The sequence below is a fragment of the Mustela nigripes genome, chromosome 14, assembly GCF_022355385.1.
Source record: "Mustela nigripes isolate SB6536 chromosome 14, MUSNIG.SB6536, whole genome shotgun sequence".
Taxonomy (NCBI): Eukaryota; Metazoa; Chordata; class Mammalia; order Carnivora; family Mustelidae; genus Mustela; species Mustela nigripes.
This window is the reverse complement of record NC_081570.1, coordinates 61,708,983-61,728,886: the sequence shown is the minus strand read 5'-3', so window position 1 is coordinate 61,728,886 and position 19,904 is coordinate 61,708,983. Positions and strand designations below refer to the sequence as shown.

The 19,904-nt window shown below is 38.2% G+C and overlaps 1 protein-coding gene across 1 annotated transcript in view; it reads right to left on the bottom strand.

Annotated features, from left to right (window-relative positions):
- Positions 1-19,904, bottom strand: part of TNNI3K (TNNI3 interacting kinase) — a 318,208-nt gene that overhangs the window by 84,029 nt on the left and 214,275 nt on the right. Inside the window, 3 exon segments of the mRNA XM_059375142.1 lie at positions 6,939-7,071; positions 11,250-11,302; positions 11,631-11,683. Coding sequence (XP_059231125.1) covers positions 6,939-7,071; positions 11,250-11,302; positions 11,631-11,683 — 239 coding nt within the window.

Genomic DNA, 19,904 nt, shown 5'->3' with positions numbered 1-19,904 from the left:
AGTGTACAGAGAGCATCTGGCACATTGTTGGTTCTCAATAAGCGTTAGCTGTTGTTGCTGTAGTTATTATCATCTACAGAGCTAAGGGTTTCACCGATCCCTTTTACTCTGAATCTAGAGAACTAGATATCTAAAACACTGTATCTTTTCTGTTCTGTTTAGATCAGAAATCATAGTTCCTTTTGAGGTTTTCTGGGCGTCTGAATACCCAGTAAAAGGTTGCATTGAGTTACTGCAAATTACAAGGCTACAAACCATCTCATCTGTCACCAGCCCTGGCTCATAATGCAATATGGCCACTGTGGAGAGGAGGACCACGCAGCTCTTCGTGGCAAATTTAATTAGCTATATTGCTTATGGATAAATTGGTACTAGATTCTGAATTCCTAAATTAAACTATCACTCTTACGTTTTATAAAAATAAGTCCAGGCATCCATATAAAAAAAACATTTTACTTGTAAGCTTTGATGAACATAAACTACAAGAATTTTTTTTTTTTCAGTTTTGATTGTGTGTATGTGTGTTTTAAAAAACACAATTGATTCTACCTTGTTGTTTTTATGGGTTGGGCTTTGGTGAAACAAAGCAAATACGGACCACTCTCCCAGCAAGCGCTAAGACACATTCTTTGTTAAACTGACACTTCTCAATGATGTATCACCAGAGCATATAGCATCTGAGAGAGACCACGAGATTGCAATCTTGAGATTGCACTAAGAATGGCTTAATTTTTTAAACCACATCCCATTCTCATTACAGACTGTCAGAAGAATAGATTAATTTGCACCAATGTCTATTCTCATTGCAATCTTTGTCAGGGTAATGAAGTATTGGAATGTTAATATCAGCTATGTTCATAGAAATATCACCATCCATTGGACTGATTTGATCTTTCCAGTGATCTCTGTAGTGATTGGCTGGCTCTACTCTTTTCAGTGATAAACTGATAAAAATTAGCACAGCAAACACAGGATTTCAGAACTTTGGCTCACTCCTATTTTCCTATTTTCCTAACACATGTGAAAACATAGTCCCCATCATCAAGTGCTTATGCCTTTTAAGGTTATTATATTTAGGATGCTTTAGGATTCTAATAATATATGGAGAAGAACAGCTAATATTTAAACAGGGCTAGCAAACACAAATTGCTACAAATATGGGATCCTGTGATATAACTGTGTCTCTAAATGTACTTAAATTCTTATTTTTTACAATCATATGTGAGACAAAAAAAAAAAAATTGCAAGCCATATTTGGCCCCATATTACAGCTTGCAAACTTGAGTTAAAACCTCCATATAAAGTCTCACCGAAATCTGGCTAGAATGAATTGGCAGATGTTCTTAATTTGCTGTCACATCCGAGACTTCGATATAGCTTGGCATTAAAGGAATCCCAGGACACAGAGTTGAGTCTCCTTGTGAACCAGCTGGCATCACAGAGGAAAACAAAAGGAAAACAAGAGGCTTTTTCTTTGGCCTCAAACTATAATCTGAAAGTGATCCACAAAATTTGGTACCTGGTTATAAGGGAACGGGATTGGATGAGATACATATCGATGGATTAATTTATCCTAGATTTCTTCTTTACTTTGTCATGATATATCAGAGGAGACAGACCCGGGGGAGACGTAAAATCTGGGAAGCAGGTGTTGGTTTCTTTCTCTGAAATGAATCCAGGACAGCTCTTGTTTGCCAGGTCATCCCAGCTCCTTTTTCATCTTGCCTGGTTCTTCTCTCTCTGCTTGGCTTCACACCTTGGCTCCTTCTCTCTCTAATCTTGTCACTTCTCTCACAAATCTGCTCTCTTCCTGGATCCATCATCTTCTGCTGGCTCAGCCAGAAGCCTGAAGTTAACCCTGACTCCTCCCTCTCCCTTGTGCTCTTACCTTGGCCCACCAGCAAGTCCCATTCAAATTTCCCACAACCAGCCTCTCCTTTCTCTTCTAAAGCCACTCCCCTAATTAAGGTCTTCTACATTCTTATCTGGAGTACCTGGTCTCTTTGCCCTGGGTTTCAAGCCTCTTCAATCCAGAATTAGCTTTGTAGCAAGAGAGAGCATTCAAAAATAATACTAGTGTTGTACTATTGCCCTGCTTAAACTCCTGCAGCGACTTTCACTGCGAACACACAGGCCCTTCACCACCTGGCTCTAGGTTTACATTTACAGCATGTGTCTTGTGATGGGTTTCCTTGTATTCTCTGATTCATCCTTACTGAATTATTTGTGCATCTCTCATGCCTCTGCACCTTGCGCATACTGCTCTCTGTTGCAACTTCTTCTCTACCTCCCCACTGTTTATCTATTTAATAGTTTTCATCTTTTTGCAGTTCAGTTATCACCTCCTCTTAGATTCCTTCTCTGATATCCTCTCCCCTTTTGCACAGTCTGGACAGGAGACTCCTCCAGGGAGCATCTTCAGCACTCTGCTTCTCTCTAGTTGGGACTTAACCTCTGCTCTTTACTATGACAGCCTGAGCAATGCCCTATTCCTCTCTGTTTTCCTCTTAACTCTAGCACAGTTCCCAGGCAGAGGAGCCCTCAACAATAGCCTAAAAATAATAATAGTAGCTAATATTTATTGAGTGCTTCCAGTTCCTAGTCACCATTCCAGTCTTTTGAGGTAGGCCTATTATTATGCCCATTTAAAAAATAAAGTGAAGTACAGCTAGGTTAAGTAGCTTGCATACAGTTACAAGGCTCACGTTCTTACACATTATGCCGATTCTCTTAGCCCATGTGGTGTTATCCTGAAAAACGCTTTCTTAAAAACTGAATTAATTGCCAACATTCAGTTTTCTTCTTTTCTTTTTCTTCCTTTCTCTTTCTTTCCTTCTTTGAGAGTGACAGAAGGAGAGAGAGTGTGTGAGCATGGAGGCACAAGGGAGAGAGAGAGAACCTTGAGCAGTCTCTATACCCAACTCAGAGCCCAACATGGGGCTCCATCTCCCAGAGCTCAGGACCCAAGCTGAAATCAAGAGTCAGATGCTTAATTGAATGAGCCACCCAGGCACCCCAAACCTTTAGATTTCTACACAAACATACACAGAAATTCGTTTATATGGTAATAGTGAGCAGTGATCCCTACACTTCTGCATGGCCCTGTTCGGCTGGAGCTGGGTAGCGGCTGTCCCCTGGAGTCAGAGCACGTGACTTCCTGTCCATCACACTGTCCGGGGTCCAGCATTTGCCCAATTCTCCTGACCCTTTGGGCATCTGGTGTCAGGTGATCCATAGAATGCCAGATATGATGGCTTTTTGGTTCTTTCTAAACCTGAGATTATAAGGTTAATTTGAACATGGCCTACACAAAAGAGACTCTAACTTCATGTTCTTCTCCAGGTATACTCATTCCTTGCATAAGAGTCAGTGCCAGTATTTGTGTTCCACTTTCGTATTACTCTCAGGAGATAGGGTACTACTACTAAATCCAGAAGGAAGAGCCATGTGGAATGTTGCTACTACCGTAACTGATAATGTTGTCAAACATTGTAGTCATGGATTTGTTCCTCTTCGTAAGTGGCTAATATGTAGCTTATACTGAATCTGATGCTTCACACAATTTATTGTGGAACATATGCTAGATTGCCTAACCACTGCAATGATATAAGGAGTCTCATTTCTTGATGCACGGTCACTGTTCAACTTTAAAAAATTCAACATCTATCATAAATTCTCTTTCCGATAAAGTACGGTAAGTTCTAATATCTGGGATATTGGAATCCAGTTATTCTTAGGCAAGGCTTTTAACTGTTTTATTATATAATATTCTCTCTTTAAAGGGTAAATATTTCTGGGTGGTTCCTGACAGAAAGGATCTTTATCTCTCCAAAATATTCATGTGTAATTAGCAGAGGATAATGGAGTAGAGAAAATTCCAAAACTGTATGAGTAAAATATGATAAATAGTATAATAAATGATGACTTGGGGGCATGGAGGAGATTGGATTAACTCAATATTAGAGAATTAAGGAAGATGTTTTGGGAAGAAGTGATATTTAAGCTAAGATCTAAAAATTAATTAGGGTCATATGACAGTAAGTGAGCAAAAATGTCTCAAAGGAAGTGGGGCAGAAGAAGGGAGAGAAGTCAAATGGCATCAGTTACAGTGATAAAGACAGCAGCTTTGACTAGCATGGTGGCAGGTGAAATTTTTAGGAGTTAGATTTGAGGTATATATCTTATCACTTCTGTTTTTTGTTCATTGTTGTTCACTAGTCTTTGTGCAAGAAGTTAAGAAAAAAGATACAAAAAAATATACAGATTGAAAAGGAAGAACGTCTTTATTTACAGATCACAAAATCATCTATGTGGAAAATCCCAAACAATGTAGAATAAAGGTACTTGAATGGATAAGTAAATTTAGCAAATATGTAGAGTTCTAGGTTGATATTTAAAAATTAATTATATCTCTCTTCTAACAAAGAACCATTGGACATTGAAATTTTAAAGGATAACATGTACAATAGTATCAAATACAAAATGCATAGAGATGTCTAAAAAAATGTGCAAGGTTTGTATGCTAAAAACTACAAACACACTGACGACAGAAATTAAAGAAGACCTAACTGAAGGGAGAGCTACACCATGGGGACTGATTAGAAGATTCAGTATGCTTACATTGCCAATTCTTCCTAAATTGATCTATATAAACTCAGTGTAATCCACCCCAAATTTCAGTGGGCTTTTTTTTTTTTTTTTTTTGGTAGAAATAAACAAGCTGATTCTAAAATTTACATAGAAAAGCAAAAAGTCTAGAAGAGCCAAAGCGATTTCTATAAAGGAGAACATAGTTGGAAGGTTCATCTAACCTGATTTCAAGACTTAAATGTAACCTTACAATATAATATGCTATTAGAGTAAGGGTAGACATATATCAATAGAACAGAGTTCTAAGGTAAGGCATAGTTCTTAGAATACTCTTAGAGTTCTAAGGGTAGACATATATCAATAGAACAGAGTTCAAAAATAAATATATATATGGGCAATTAAATTTTGACAATACTACCAAAATAATTTAAAGGAGAAAGGAAAGTTTTTTCAACAAACTATGCTGGAAAATTAAACATCCATATTAAAAAACAAATACATTTTTTATGATAAATTTTTAAAAGATTTTTATTCATTTGAGGGGAGAGGGTAGCGCAAACACTGGGAGCCACAGAGAGAGAGGGAGAAGCAGGCTCCCCACTGACGCTGGGACTCTAGGATCATGACATGAGCCAAAGGCAGATGCTTAACTGACTGAGCCACCCAGGTGCCCAAAAAACAAATAAATTAGCAAAAGAATAACAAAAGTTCATACCTGTGCCATTAAAAAAAAGACAAATATATTTTATAAATATAAAGCCTAAACCTCTAAGAGTTCTTTAAGAAAACATAGGAGGAAATCTTTTGGCCTTATTGATGAAACCATATTTTAGAAAGGATACAAAAAATGTGATTTAAAACTTTGATAATGTAGACTTCATTGAAACTAAAAACTTCTTTCAAGACATTGCTAGGACTATGAAAAGGCAAGCCACAGACTAGAGAAAAACACTTTCAAAATGCATAGCAGATGAAAGACTTCTACCTAGAATCTAAGAACTCTTACAAGTGAATAATAAGGCAATGTGAACAAACACTTCACCAAGGGAGGAGGCACGAACACACATAAACATGTGAAAAGATCATCAACATCATTAGCTGTCAGAGAATTATAATACTACAGCAGCATACCATTAGATACCTACTTAAATGGCTAATATTTGATTTTAAACAGGTGACAAAAAAGTCCTGGCAAGGATGTGTAGCAACCGGAATTCTAATCCACTGCTGGTGGGAATCCATAATGGTACAAACGCCTTAGAAAAACTCTTTTCATAAGATCTGGTATTTATCTCTTACATATTTATTCAAGAGTAATAAAACCATCCACACAAAGACCTAAATGGCTTTACCTATCTTATTCATAGTAGTCCCAAAGTAAGAATAATCCAAATAATCATCAACTTGTGAATCCATAATTAAATTTAGACATATCCACACAATGGAATATTACTCAGGGACAAAAAAAAATGAATTACTAAAAATCAACAACATGATTTCATTTATAGGACATACTGGAAAAGGCAAACCTGTAAAGCCATAAATCAGATGAGTGATTGCTGGGGACAAATTTCCAGTCGCATGGTGAATACAAGAAAGTAAATAGAATGACAAGACATAAAATCGAATAAAATGAAGAGCAGATGCAAATAAAACTTACCTTAAACCTCAAGTATGTGTATATTTTTCATGTGATTAGACTGCATACCTCTGCAGTCTACATGTACACAGAGTCTAATGTATCTTATCACCCAAAATTAGGCTCACTCACAAAGCCCCATTTTTGGAAGGTATCCATTTATGTAATACAAAATTACCACGAAAAGCAATTTCCTTCTATAACGTGAGACAAGCAGAAAACAGTCCCGAGAGTTTATTTTTATGTGTTGCTACTTTCAGCTCACCCTTATATACACACTAAAAAGAAGCATCAGAATCTAATCTCAAAAAAAAATAGATATTACAGTGTCTACATTATTGGCACACGCTTTAAAACAAATTGAGGGGCGCCTGGGTGACTCAGTCAGTTGTGTCTGCTTTTGGCTCAGGTCACGGTCGGTCTCAGGGTCCTGGGATCGAACCCTGCCTCCGGCTCCTGGCTCAGTGGGGAGTCTGCTTATCCCTCTCCCCATTACTTGTGCTCTTTCTCTCTCACTATCTCTCTTTCTCAAATAAATAAATACAATTTTTTAAAACAAAACAAAACAAAACAACCAAATTGAAATTGTTTACTTACTTCTCACCTTGCCAACCCACCAAGAGTATTACTTTTTGGAAATAAGTGTTTCTTGAAGTCATGAAAATGCACAGAACTCTGGAAAACAGAGAAACTTGGCAGGATGTCTTACCTGGCTTGAGATGAGCGAATGGAATTTCACCGGTGAGGAGTTCCCATAGACACAGAGCATAGCTGAAGACGTCAGCTTTGATAGTGTAGCGTGTGCACTGAGTGAACACCTCAGGAGCCATCCAGCGGAGGTTCTGTGTGTCCAGAAACATCCACAAGTCATTTACCAAATGTTTAGTTATCCCATTGTAGAACACCGTTTTTCTTAGTAAGGATTTAAGTGTTCTCGCATTGTTCTCAAAAGATATAAACATAAAATAACATTGATTGCTCTATACTGTGCAATAAACTGGTGTGTTTATACATAAACAGTAGGTTTTCTATTGTTGCTCATTTTAGCGAAGAGCATTTTTTTAAATCATTGGAAGGTCATGAGATTCATAATTCTTCCAAAAATATTGCAACAATATTAATCATCAAGTAACTCTGCGTTTTATAAAATGATGATCACAGCAGCAGCATTTTCTGTTTACTTCTGAGCATCTTACCCCTAGAAACTATACAGGCTTCTGAAAAGCCAATCACGATTCATCCAAGAACTCTATGCCTCCCTGGGGGTGAATCACACATGTGGGAGGCACCTTCCCTCCTTTAGATCTTCAGGTTGTAATTTAGGAAGTCACTAAATTAAACCCTTAAACAGTGCCTTCATGACTGAGGAGAGAAAGGACCTTAGGGGGGCACCCAGAATACTCCTACAAAGCAGATATCTTACTGGCAGGATCACATCTGTCATATCACCTTTGTTGGTCCAGTTGTGTTATTTCTGAATGTGGTTTGCGCAATAAGTATTCCAGGACCAAAGTCTATAAACTGTTATAATTTTCTCTGTACCAAGTTTCATATTCATGTTTTGATGGCATTATTTACATTTTTTTTTCACTTGCAGTTATATATTTTTTGGTTTTAAATATAAGTTTCCATTCCGGGATGGATGCAAATGCATAATTTTGGTTTATTTGTGGTTTAGGGGAAAGAGCACTAGGTTTTGAGTCAGGAGATGAAAATTCCAGTTCTAGCTCTACCACTGCCTGTTTGGGCAGCTCTGGACAAATCTCATAAGCTTCCTGGACCTCAGATTCCTCAAGGGCAAAACAAAGGAGGCAAGCCCTTTCAGGTCTAAAATCCCATGGAGTCATAACCTTATCAATGAAGTTCACCAAACACCTTCTTTGTATTTTCACTGAAGGAAACCAGTATCCTTTTATTGCTCTTCCCGAAATTCTATGCAGAGCTGGCTGCTGATAATTCTTTTGAAGTGTCTACCTTATTTTGAAATCAGGCATAATTACAGCATTCCAAGAATATCTCTATTCCGATTATGGTACTTATATGCAATTCTTTCACATGAGCTTTCACATTTCAAATAACCCCCACTTACGTAGCAGATTATGCATTGTGACACAACATTGCATAAGTGGAAGTAGGCATACAATGTGCCCATTTTTCCACAGGGGAGTGATAGAGTAATTAGCCAACTTACACAAGGCCACATAACTAGTAGGAAACAAAATAGTCTTCAAAATTAATCTAGAGTAGTGCTGTGCTTAAAGACTACACTGCTAGGATAAAAAAATTACTTGTTGTTGGTGACATTCAATTCAATTTTTTCCACAGAAATTTATTTAGCCAGTCTGGATGTATTTGAGAATCACAGTGGCTTTTAAAAGATACAGGGGAAACTTTTAAAAGATACAGGCACTTAAGATCAACCCCAGGCCAATGAAATCAGAATTTCTTGGGGAAACTTTTAAAAGATACAGGCACTTAAGATCAACCCCAGGCCAATGAAATCAGAATTTCTTGGGGTTAGATTCAAGTGGCATACTTTTTAAACAAGTTCTTGAAGTGATTCCAGTGTGCAGCTGGGGTTGAGAACTACTGATTTAGCTATCTCTATGTCCCAGGTCTGTGTGTCCTGTCAAAAGGAGGACTCATTCTTTTCTACCTCCCTTACCTCATATCTTACCATTCTCCTCTTGCTTACTCCACTCCAGTCAGTCTCTTCTTGAACACACAGAGAATTTTTCTGCCTCAGGGCCTTTGCACTTACTCTGTATTCCTCTTCCCCCCACATGGGTGACTGCTGGTCAGGTCTCTCATCAAATGTTTTCTTTCCTTCTTGCCCTATCTAAATGGCACCCTACTACTCTCCATTCATATCCTGTGCTTTGCTTTTTCTTCATAACACTTGTCTCTTCACAACATTGTCTCTTAACAATATATATTGTTAATTTGTTCAGTGTCTATCTCTTTTTAGTAGAATATTAGCTCCATAGGAATAAGAAAATTTATTTGTTTACTGTAATATCCCCAGTTCCTAGAAGAATATCTGGCCTCTAGTAAAGAGCCCACAGATATTTGTTGGATGAATGAGTGAAGTCTAATTGGGGAAACCAGCATGCATAATCCTGCTTACAATACGACACGGTCCGTGATGTGGTTCCTGCTTTCTGCTCTAATCCATCTTTTGCTCTCTCTTCCTCTCACAGTGCATGCCAACAATGCCAACCTATTTGAAGTTCCCCTAGGAAGTCTGATATTTCTTACTCTCCCCTGTGACTTTGCTCATACTGTTGTTCATTCTACCTGCCACTCCTTTCTGTTTTCCCTACAGCTAATTTATTCCCATTCATCCCACCTGAGCTCCCATGATGCTTTGTCACACCTTATTTACCACAAAATTTCCACACTGCTTTCAATCTTTCTGCTTATTACCATGTTTTCCCCATTAGAAAATGAGCTCCTTGAGATCAAGGACTAAACTTTTCTTCACATTTTGCATTTCTCATCTTTTGCACAATGCCTGATACAGGGCAGGCCCTCAATAAATGTTTGTAGAATGAATAAATAAGAGTTTAAGTTAGTAGTGCAAAATGCACAAAAGCACGGACAGAAGAGTACATGGGGAGGAGGCAGTGGGGAGGGGATGTTATGGAAGGGAAGTTACTTAAAATGGATATAATTTCCTGAGTCTTACGAGATGAGTAGACTGCTTTTAGGTGGGGTGGAGTAGAAAGCTATCCAGGTAGAGAATACCACACTAGGAGAGTCACGGGGCTGCGAAGGTGAATGGCATGTTTGCGGCATGACCAGGAGGGTTGTGTGCTGGGCTGTAGGAGATCTGAGAGAACTTACTGTGGGAGAAGGGGTCACAGAGTGGCTCTGAGCCAGATTGGGGAGGACAGGAGGCTGCTAGATAATGAATTTGGATTTGGCCTGTGGGTAGTAGAGATATATATATATGGATCTATATCTATATAATCTCCATATATATTTATTTATTTGTGTGTGTGAGAGAGGGAGAGAAAGAGCATGCATGCACAGGGAGTGAGGGTGCCCAGAGGAAGAAGGAGAGAAGATATCCATTGAGTATGGAGCACGATGTGGGGCTCGATCCTGGGACCCTGAGATCACGGTCTCAGCCGAAATCAAGACGGATGCTTAACTGACTGAGCTATCCAGGTGCCCTGGGTAGTGGGTATCTTTGATGATTTATAAGAGGAAGTGAACTGACAGAACCCAATACTTGTCTGATGTTGCAAAGAATGAACTGGAAGAGAATACTGGAGTTAGAATCCTACTTCTAGTTCAGAGGAGAGATGAAGACCTGCACTGAGGTGGAAAATGAGAGGTTGGGTTGAACTGAAAACAAGCATGCAAACAGACAGGAAAAGTGAGTAAAGTCAGTGGAAGCAGGGAAGGAAGGAATGAAAATTACCTCAAACATGGGTAATTAAATAACAGAGGGGGTCTAGAATGAGAAGTTACTTTTTGGGGGTGGCGGGGAGCAAAGGAGAGAGCAGGTAAGGAATTTAATAGCAGGCATCTTGAGTACAATTATGCTTGCTTCAGATGTTATAACATATTTTACTTAAATATTAATGTTTGGTTATGTGACATATTGCCTTATGATGTTAAAGTCGAAAAAAGTTGTTAATAGATGCTGGTTAACTACAGATTCTATAGTTCTTTACTGATTAAACATTCACTCCACTGCTGAATAAAGAAGATCTAAAACTGAGAACCAATTAACTATGCCTGCCATGTACTTTTTTAAGTTATATTTTAAACAAGTTGTGTATTACTTTGCCCATAGCCCTTCCCAAATATATATCTAATCTATTTTTCTGGTAGAGCCTTGAAAGAGTTCTTTTGAGGGCTTACTGAAAATAAAAACATAAAACATTATCCTGCCCCTGGGACCATGACAATGCTTCCAGTTAAAGCTGCTTTCCTCTCACTTCGTCTCATGCTGAGTTTACACATTTTAATTGTTTCATAATTATAGGGAACACAAGCAGCAGCAAACCCCGGGTTGTTTTGTCATGTTTTCTTCGTCTAGAGACTGTAGAAATCTTGATTCTGAGGGAGAGAGAAAACAAATTCATGTCAAAGGAAATATCTTTAAAAACAAGGTTAAAATCACAGATAAAATTTTGAAACCCCAAGAGCCTCTACCTTATTTAAATGCTCACTTCCTTTTTTTTTTTTAGTCTGGGATATCAAAGGGGAAAAACTGAAAATAAACAATATACTTTTGAGAATCAGGGTCACTGAAATTTGAATGACTTAGAGAAGCATAGCTGTCAGTGTGAAATCCATTTTCAGATTCATCAGATAATATTAGGCACCAACTAGGAAGGAAGAAAGAGACTGATGTCATTTGGGGTATTATTCATGGAAATCTCACCTCCAAAATCTGCCACCACAGCATGCCCGTCCTCACAGAGAAGAATATTGTGACTATAAAAAAACAAAACAAAACCAAACAAAAAACAACTTTCAGTAGACTTTATTATTTCTGAATCTGAATTTCTGAATTTCTGAAATCTGAATTCTGAATTCTGAATTTATGAATCTTAAGGAAGAGAATGATATGTGTTTACCCAGATGATAAAGAAGCTCCAACAGATGACCAGCGATCTTAAGTTAGTGAGTCTGATTTTCCTAATTTTGCTAATTCAAAAGGAATATATACAAAATCATTTTATATCTAACTTGGAAAGCACACGCAGTATCCAACTTTGAGTATATCTTCTAAACTTGTCAAAAAGTCCCATTAGCTGAAGATCAGTTTTTCAAATCTTTGAGGTTCAGTTGCTAATACAATTGTAACAGACTCGGACAAAGGCATCTGTGAGCATATGAGATCAGAGCTAGAGAACCAGCTTGCTGGAACCCTAGGCATAAGGACAGTTCAAGTCAGAGCTCAATAAGAACACAGTAAAAGGACCCTTTGTGGAAAATGTCTTGGCCAATATCTTCTAGCTACAATTCCAGGAAGAAAGAGCGTTTTTAAACCTGATACTAGATATACCACCTTTTAAGGTTTTAGGAAAGAAAATGTATAAAGGTCATCAAAGTCTTTCCAAACCATAATTCAAGCTAGATTAAGAATGTCCTTCTTTTTCAAAAAGTAAATCAAGAATCAAGACTGGGAAAGACCAAAAAAGATTGTTCCTCACACATGTTGGTGAAATGAGTTGTGGGGTATCTTACAGACGAGCATATCTTTGAGTGCTTCTTACTGAATGCCTTTCTTCATGCTCATTTCACATTTGGCTTGCAAATAAGTCACTTCAGAATTAGGAGATCCTTCACTGGATTTTTTTTTCTTTTCTTTTTTTTTTTTAGTGTCCATAGGCTATCCCATGTTTTATTGCCTCTATCCTTAGTTGTTTTGCTCCATGATCAATATAAAGAGGTTATGAACCTAATTTTCTAGGCCTGAGTAAGACAAATAAGACATTGAATCCTTTACACAAATGCTTTTTGGTGTTGACTGGAGCTTTATAAGAAAGTTACTTTTGTACTTCCCTAGTATTATTAGTGAATTTTAGTTCTGTGATAGAGACTTAATCCTCTCTCAACTACCAAAAATCCAGAATGTGTTTAAAGTCACTTTGTTTGGAAAAACCCAGTGTAGAAGTAATCAAGGATGTCAAAACAAAACCCTGAAATGTTCTTTTTAACCACAAATTTATCAGTTGCTACATGTGATGACTGTCATGATAAAGAACTTGATAGCATCAGGAGCTCTCTGGAAGTTCAAGTACAACAAGAAAAATGCATCTAATGTTGTACCACTATTTGTTGAAGGATTTATGGGAGTTTCAATCCCACATCCATTGGCCTATCAAAAGATAATGGGTGTTTCATTTTAAAGATATCATTAAAATACATACCAAATAGGGAGTTCTAATTATCACACATTTATATGTATAGCTTGCTGTCTGTTACTTTGTTTTAATTCCAATTAGTTACCCAGAACAGTGGTTATTTAAAAAAATGTTTTTAGGAGTATCATTTCAAGATGTAAAACAGATTTGTAAATGGAGCTGCTGCTCTAGTTCAATATAGGGAAAGCCTCCCAGAACAACTGGTTAAATTTTCACTTTTTCCATCATAGTAGTCATCCAGGCAATAGCTTAAAATCGCGGATCTGAGAACCCCCAGAAAAGTTACATCTGTATGGAATACTTATTTATTTGCTTGCTTAAATTTCTCCCAAAGTAAATATTTTATGTTAATAAGAGCTAGCTGGAATTGGGGTGGAGGGTTTAGCAAAATTTTGCCCTTTTATCAAAGAAATTTAAGTGAATTAGGTCCCTGGGACATCCAGGGCATCATGGTATGAGAAGCAGGATACCTCAGGATGCATGGATTATGCTCACTGCTGTACCTCTGGTGTTTTTAGCATACACATTACCTTGGAGCATTCAATAAACATCTGTTGAACAAATAAATCAAAAGAAATAGAAAATAGTCATGAATACTTTTCAAATACCATTCATCAATCTACTGATAAATATTTAGAATTCACAAAATCCTACGATGGGAAGAGACATTAGAACTTAGTATAACCCTCTCAGTTCCTAGAAGAGTCCAAAACTCAGAGAATTTGAGTGTATCAGTGGAGATTACACAGGTAACTAGTAACAGTGAAGACAAAGACTCTAGTTCATGAAGGTCACTCTCTCAGATCTTAGAATAGAGACTAGAAAATGGTAGGTGAGAAATGCATTTTATGAATCATTCTTGTTTTAGGTTATGAACCTTTCCTCCAAGATGATATTTAATTTCCTCATATTATCAAGATACTCTGAGAGATGCAACGTGAGGCAAGTTATGAATTTCATCTTCAAGGAACTTAAAATCAGCTGATAAAAATAAAAATGAATGTGGCTTATGTAAGAATTCAAAGAAAATAGTGTAGGTTAAAAAAAGAAATTATTTTTGAAGTGGGACTTGAGGGAAAGTCTGTAAGTCTATAAATATAAATTGGCTGAATGTTGGTCATGTATCAAGAAATTTTCTATATTCTGGGATACACAGTGGTAAACGAGACAGGCAAAGAGTTTGTGAGCAGACGTAGTGAGGAGAAAATGGGGCCGAAGATAATGGGAGAAAAGAAGTCTAAGTTGGAGGATGATCTTAGAAAGGTCTAGAGTTAGGGATATTTACAGTTTCTATCAGGAATTATAGGAAGATATACTTCCTAATTGGAGTACGTGCTGTAGAGTAATGGAGGGAAATTTAGTAGAGGTGGTGTTGGATTCTTACAAGGAAAGATGAAAATGGAAGGGAGTTCTAGGCCTGATACAAGGAGACAGAATTCCTGTGTTCTTAACACACAGTAGTAAATTACACAAAACAAAGGATGAAATGACAGTTTAGGAACATAAGGTGATCTGCGTTCATACCAGCAAATGGGACCAAATGTCAAAAAGGATACTATGAAAATAATACTGCAGAACTTTCGGAAGTGCTGGAACAAAATAAAATTTTCTATTTACTTCAAGATTGTCTTTTGGATTTGCCCATTCCTTCTCTAACCACTCAGTAACCATGGAAACTAACTTTAAGAACTACCTCTAAGATTCAGCCATTCATTTTATTAGTTACTGCTGAGTCATGGTTCCTATTACCCGGAGTGAAGTATATAGAGAGAGATAGGCAGGGGTGAAGCTGAGAGAATCTGTGCTGATCAGTGACAGCACTAACTAAGGCTTTGTGCTGGCCCTTGTGGGGGGTCAGAGAGTCATCAGCATCAGGGTTGAGGATACCTAGGGGAGGGGAGGAGCTTAGAGCTGAAGTCAGTTAAGACAATAGAAGTGGTACAATTATTATTAGTGGTAACTTCAAGAGTTTAATTACTGAGATTTGTCCTGAATGGCGAGTTTTGAGACGAGTGAGAATAGTGAAAGTTGTAGGGCAGTAACAGAGAGGGTAGCAGTAAAGAAAAAAGGGAGTAAGTATTGCGTGAGAGCCTTCTGTAGGAAAGCACTGGTGTTTTCATGATTCTTCCATACCTCATGGAGCCACTATGTGGTTGGTATTAGCATATCTATTCTGCGGATGGATAACTGAGGATCACAGTGGTTACATAAGATGGCCAGTATCAGAGCTAGTAAGAAATGGAGGCAGCATTCAATTTTCAGGCTCCAGAGTTTACACTTTTTTAAGGGGAAGCTGACTCGCACATCATCCAGATAGGCCTTGAGGAGCCAGGACTCTTCAGCTTGCTGTCTAGACAGAAATTACAGAAAGTCTGCTTGAGTGAAGAAAGATCTGACAGCTAGTGCTAAAAATTTCTGTGTTCAATGTATATGACTATAAGGTAATGAGAATGAAGTCAACAAGCTACATGGAAATAAATCGAATACACCTCTGATCCACCAAGACACAGCAGGCAAAGATTAACCTTCTTCCCTGGTAGAGTGTGGTTAATAGGTCATATGTTGATGAATGAAGCACAATCCCTGTGAACGGGACATCTGCAATCTGACCTGGGAATCCAGCTAGGCACACAAAGAGTGTCATCAGGATCAGAAGAGTGAAAGGAAATAAGATGATGAGAATTCTAAGATTTTTTTCTTCCCTAGGAGACCACCTGGGAGGTTCACTTTATCCATTTGCTTCTATATGAAATTCTGGGGGGAGACCGTTTTCTGTTACACATGACGCTTTACAGAGTATCTTCACGTACATAGCATTTGGTGAAAATATCCCTGTGAGTCAGACCCTTTTGATTTGAATTTGTTAGATAAATAAACCTCTCAGTAATTGATTGAACTAGCCCTTTAGCCCAAATCCTATTATCTGGGGGGAAAGGACTGAGAAATAAGGAGCTGTAGATGAGAAGAGAGAGTTACAGTGGAAGGAAGGAGGACAATGGTGAACAGATGTTTTAATATACACAAGTGTACACATCTGCAACACACACACACACACACTTGATGCTAAAACTCTGAAAACATCTTTAAGGGTGCCATGATGCTGAGGAATGATCTCCATATGGCAGGAGGTTTGGTAACCATACAAGGAAGTTCACCCTCTTACACTGTTGGTGGGAAAGCAAATTGGTGCAGCCACTTGAGAAAACAGTGTGGAGGTTCCTCAAAAAAATAAAAAATAGAGCTACCCTATGACCCAGCAATTGTACTACTGGGTATTTACTCCAAAGATATGGATGCATTGAAAAGAAGGGCCATATGCACCCCAGTGTTCATACAGCAATGTCCACAATAGCCAAACTGTGGAAAGAGCCAAGATGCCCTTCAATAGACAAATGGATAAAGAAGATGTGGTCCATATACACAATGGAATATTACTCAGCTATCAGAAAGGATAATTACCCAACTTTTGCATCAGCTTGGATGGGACTAGAGGAGGTTATGCTAAGTGAAATAAGTCAAACAGAGAAAGTCAATTATCATATGGTTTCCCTTATTTGTGGAACATAAGGAACAGCCTGGAGGACAACAGAGAAGGGAAAAATGAAGGGGGAGAAATCGGACTGGGAGACGAACCATGAGAGACTACAGACTCTGGGAAACAAACGGAGAGTTTTAGAAGGAAGGGGGTTGGGGGGAATGGGTGAGCCTGGTGATGGGTATTAAGGAGGGAATGTATTGCATGGAGCACGGGGCCTTACATGCAAATGATGAATCATGGAACACTACATCACAAACTAATGATGTGCTGTATGGTGACTAACATAACATAATTAAAAAAAAATACAAGGAAGTTCGAGAGATAAACATCAATAAGTTCTTCATACTTACAGTAATTTTTGGCATTTCTGGATCTAACATTTTGATTTCATCTAAACAAGTGTGATTCTAATAGTCTGTGCTGTTTGTGGACTTGAAATTTTGTTGTGTGAAGTGAGGCTCAAGCTCTGAAGCAAGCAGCTTAGCCGATGAGTGTGCCAAGTCAACCATGCAGCGCCAGTAGCTCAAAGGGTTTTATTGCAGTCTTTGGTGATCATGCCTTACAGGAGAAATGGTATGCTGGAATGGAAGTCACCAATGTGGATTTCTGTGCAGGTTTACCCTTCTTGCTTAGAAGGCTTCATTCTGTGATAGAAACCTCAGTGTCTGCTTTCAAAGAGATGACAATCTGATTGGGAATGAAATGCAAACTGAAAGGAAGAAACATTATCATACAATAGGTAGACTGTAAAGTGGCTTTTATGGTCAGAGACCTAGAAAAGAATATAGTGACTGTGAGAATTAATTCTGGAAAATATCATTAAGGTAAAAGAGAAGGTCTTAAGAAATAGGATGAAGAGAAGGGAGTATGTAGGAAAAGGACCCAGAGTCAGAATACCTGGTTTTTGCTGTTACTAGTCCCGTGAATTTGGACAAAAAATCATTTCAAATTTTTGAATCTTCCTTTCTCGTCTTTAAAACTTGTGAGAGGAATGAAGAACCAGAGATCACACATACATGGAGGGGCACTTGGGTGGCTTAGTCAATTAAATGTCTGCCTTCGGCTCACGTCATGATCCCAGATCCTGGGATGGAGTCCCCCATTGGGCTCCCTGCTCAGTGGGGAGTCTGCTTCTCCCTCTCTGCCCCCCCACTCCTTCTTTCTCTAGTTCACTCTCTCTCAAATAAATAAAATGTTAAAAAAAGAGATCACACATGGAGCTTTGTAAATTCTGAAGTGCTAAATAGGTATTGGTTATTATTAAAATATGGAAGACCTAGCTTACAGAGTGTTTGTAACTTACAAGCAATGCCCTTTGTAAATGATAAAGCCATGTACTGGGTAGGAATCAAGTGATGAGTCTTGGAAACAATATGACTTTCCGAATCAAAACCCACAGGAGAAGCTGACTTCACTATGGAGTGTTTCAACTCACTCTTAGCCCTAGAGAGTCTCTTCTCCTTCCATTCCCATTGTCTAATTCTATAAAACTGTTGCTACTTTGATTGAATGACTGCATTTCACCCAAAGGAATCTTTGTTCCCCTGACTGCATTGAAAGCACAGTATTTGGAGTTGGCTTTTGCTTTGTCTCTTATCATGAAGCAAATGATTTGGGTCAATTGTTTATGTAACAGAACTGACTATTTGTCTCTTTGAAATGTCTGTCCCTTACAGATGACTCCACAATAAAGTTCTTTTAACCTTAACAATGTATGCACTTAGCAGAATACAAAATATAACTGAAGGCAAGATTTACTTTATCCAATGCGAATACAATCCCTGCTCTGACCTTCAGTTCTTTCTTCCATAGTAACACAGTTCTCTTTCAGAAAAGAATAAGCTGTTTTCAGTGTGGTGTGTGTGTATGTATTTATATCTTTTAAGTATTTTCTCTAGTTTTTGTTTATACAAAAGTGAATGGAAGTTAAATTCTGCTGGTTCTGACTTTTTTTTTTTACTCCAACCTCAGAACTGAGTTAATTTAATGAAGTCATTATGTAAGCATCATGAGTCTTTTCATTTTAATTGCCTATATTGAAAATTTACCTAAAGTGCTTAAATGATTCATAATCAGTTGGTTATGCACTATAGTCCAATACTAATTGTCACTATTAATCAGACTGGCCTGATTATTAGACCATTTTCCAATTCTGACTTACCTCCAGAGCCAGACTGGAGTTCATGATGGCCTTAGAAGGATCAAGGTGACTTACTACTCTCACTCTGGTACCATTAGGTGTTTTTTTCTAAGCCACTTAAAAAAATCCACATAAATATTAATTCATTTTTTTTTTCTGAATTATAGAGCCATGTAATTGACTGTGTCCGTTGCTACTAACAAACACTAGTTTAAGGGCACCGTGGCCAACCTCTCAGTGTCCTTATTTGAAGAGATGACAGCCTCAGAAGTGTAAACCTAATAATGCAACAGCAATGCTCTCCAGACTTGCTATAAGCCACTGTTTTCTGATAAATGCCTGAAGGTGATTAACTTACATGATTAAAGACACATGGCTATCGGCATGCCTGGAAGCATTCCAAGGGTTAAATCAGTGGAAGCAATTAGGCTTCATTTTGAATCTCATCACACTGTGAAAGTCATTCGTTTACAAACACATCTGCCTGACAAGCAATCATTCAGACCTGATGCTGAGGAGTCCCAGATCTGCCTGTTGCCAGTTTTGCTGGTGGTACTCCTTGATGGCCCAGAACTCTCTGCTCCAGACCTCCCTCTGGGGAGTTACCACATTCTTGACTTTCAGCAGAGGCAGCTACACTGTTCTAGCCTATTAAGTTCCCCTTAAAAACCCTTCCTAAACCTTTGCCACTAACAAAATGTGGCTCTGTACCTCTCCATATGGAACCCCCGTACTCTGAGCTGCTTCCAATTTGTTTCAAGTATAATGTAAGGTGCTTCCTAGATCCTTGAAATGCAGTGCAACTCACCTCTACTAACTTTGGAGCTCTGTGCCTTTTCCTAAAAAAAAAAAATATTTCCAAGTCATGTAGATCATCTCCGTGCAGTCACAGAAGCATACTTGCCTCCCTTCCTTCCACCCTTCCTGCCTCCTGCCTCCTTCCCTCCCTTTCTTTCTTTCTGACATTTTTCTTCTTCTTCTTCTTCTTTTTTTTTTTTTTAAATTTTATTTATTTATTTGACAAAGGTTACATGTAGGCAGAGAAGCAGGCAGAGAGAGAGAGGAGGAAGCAGGCTCCTTTCCGAGCAGAGAACCCGATGCGGAACT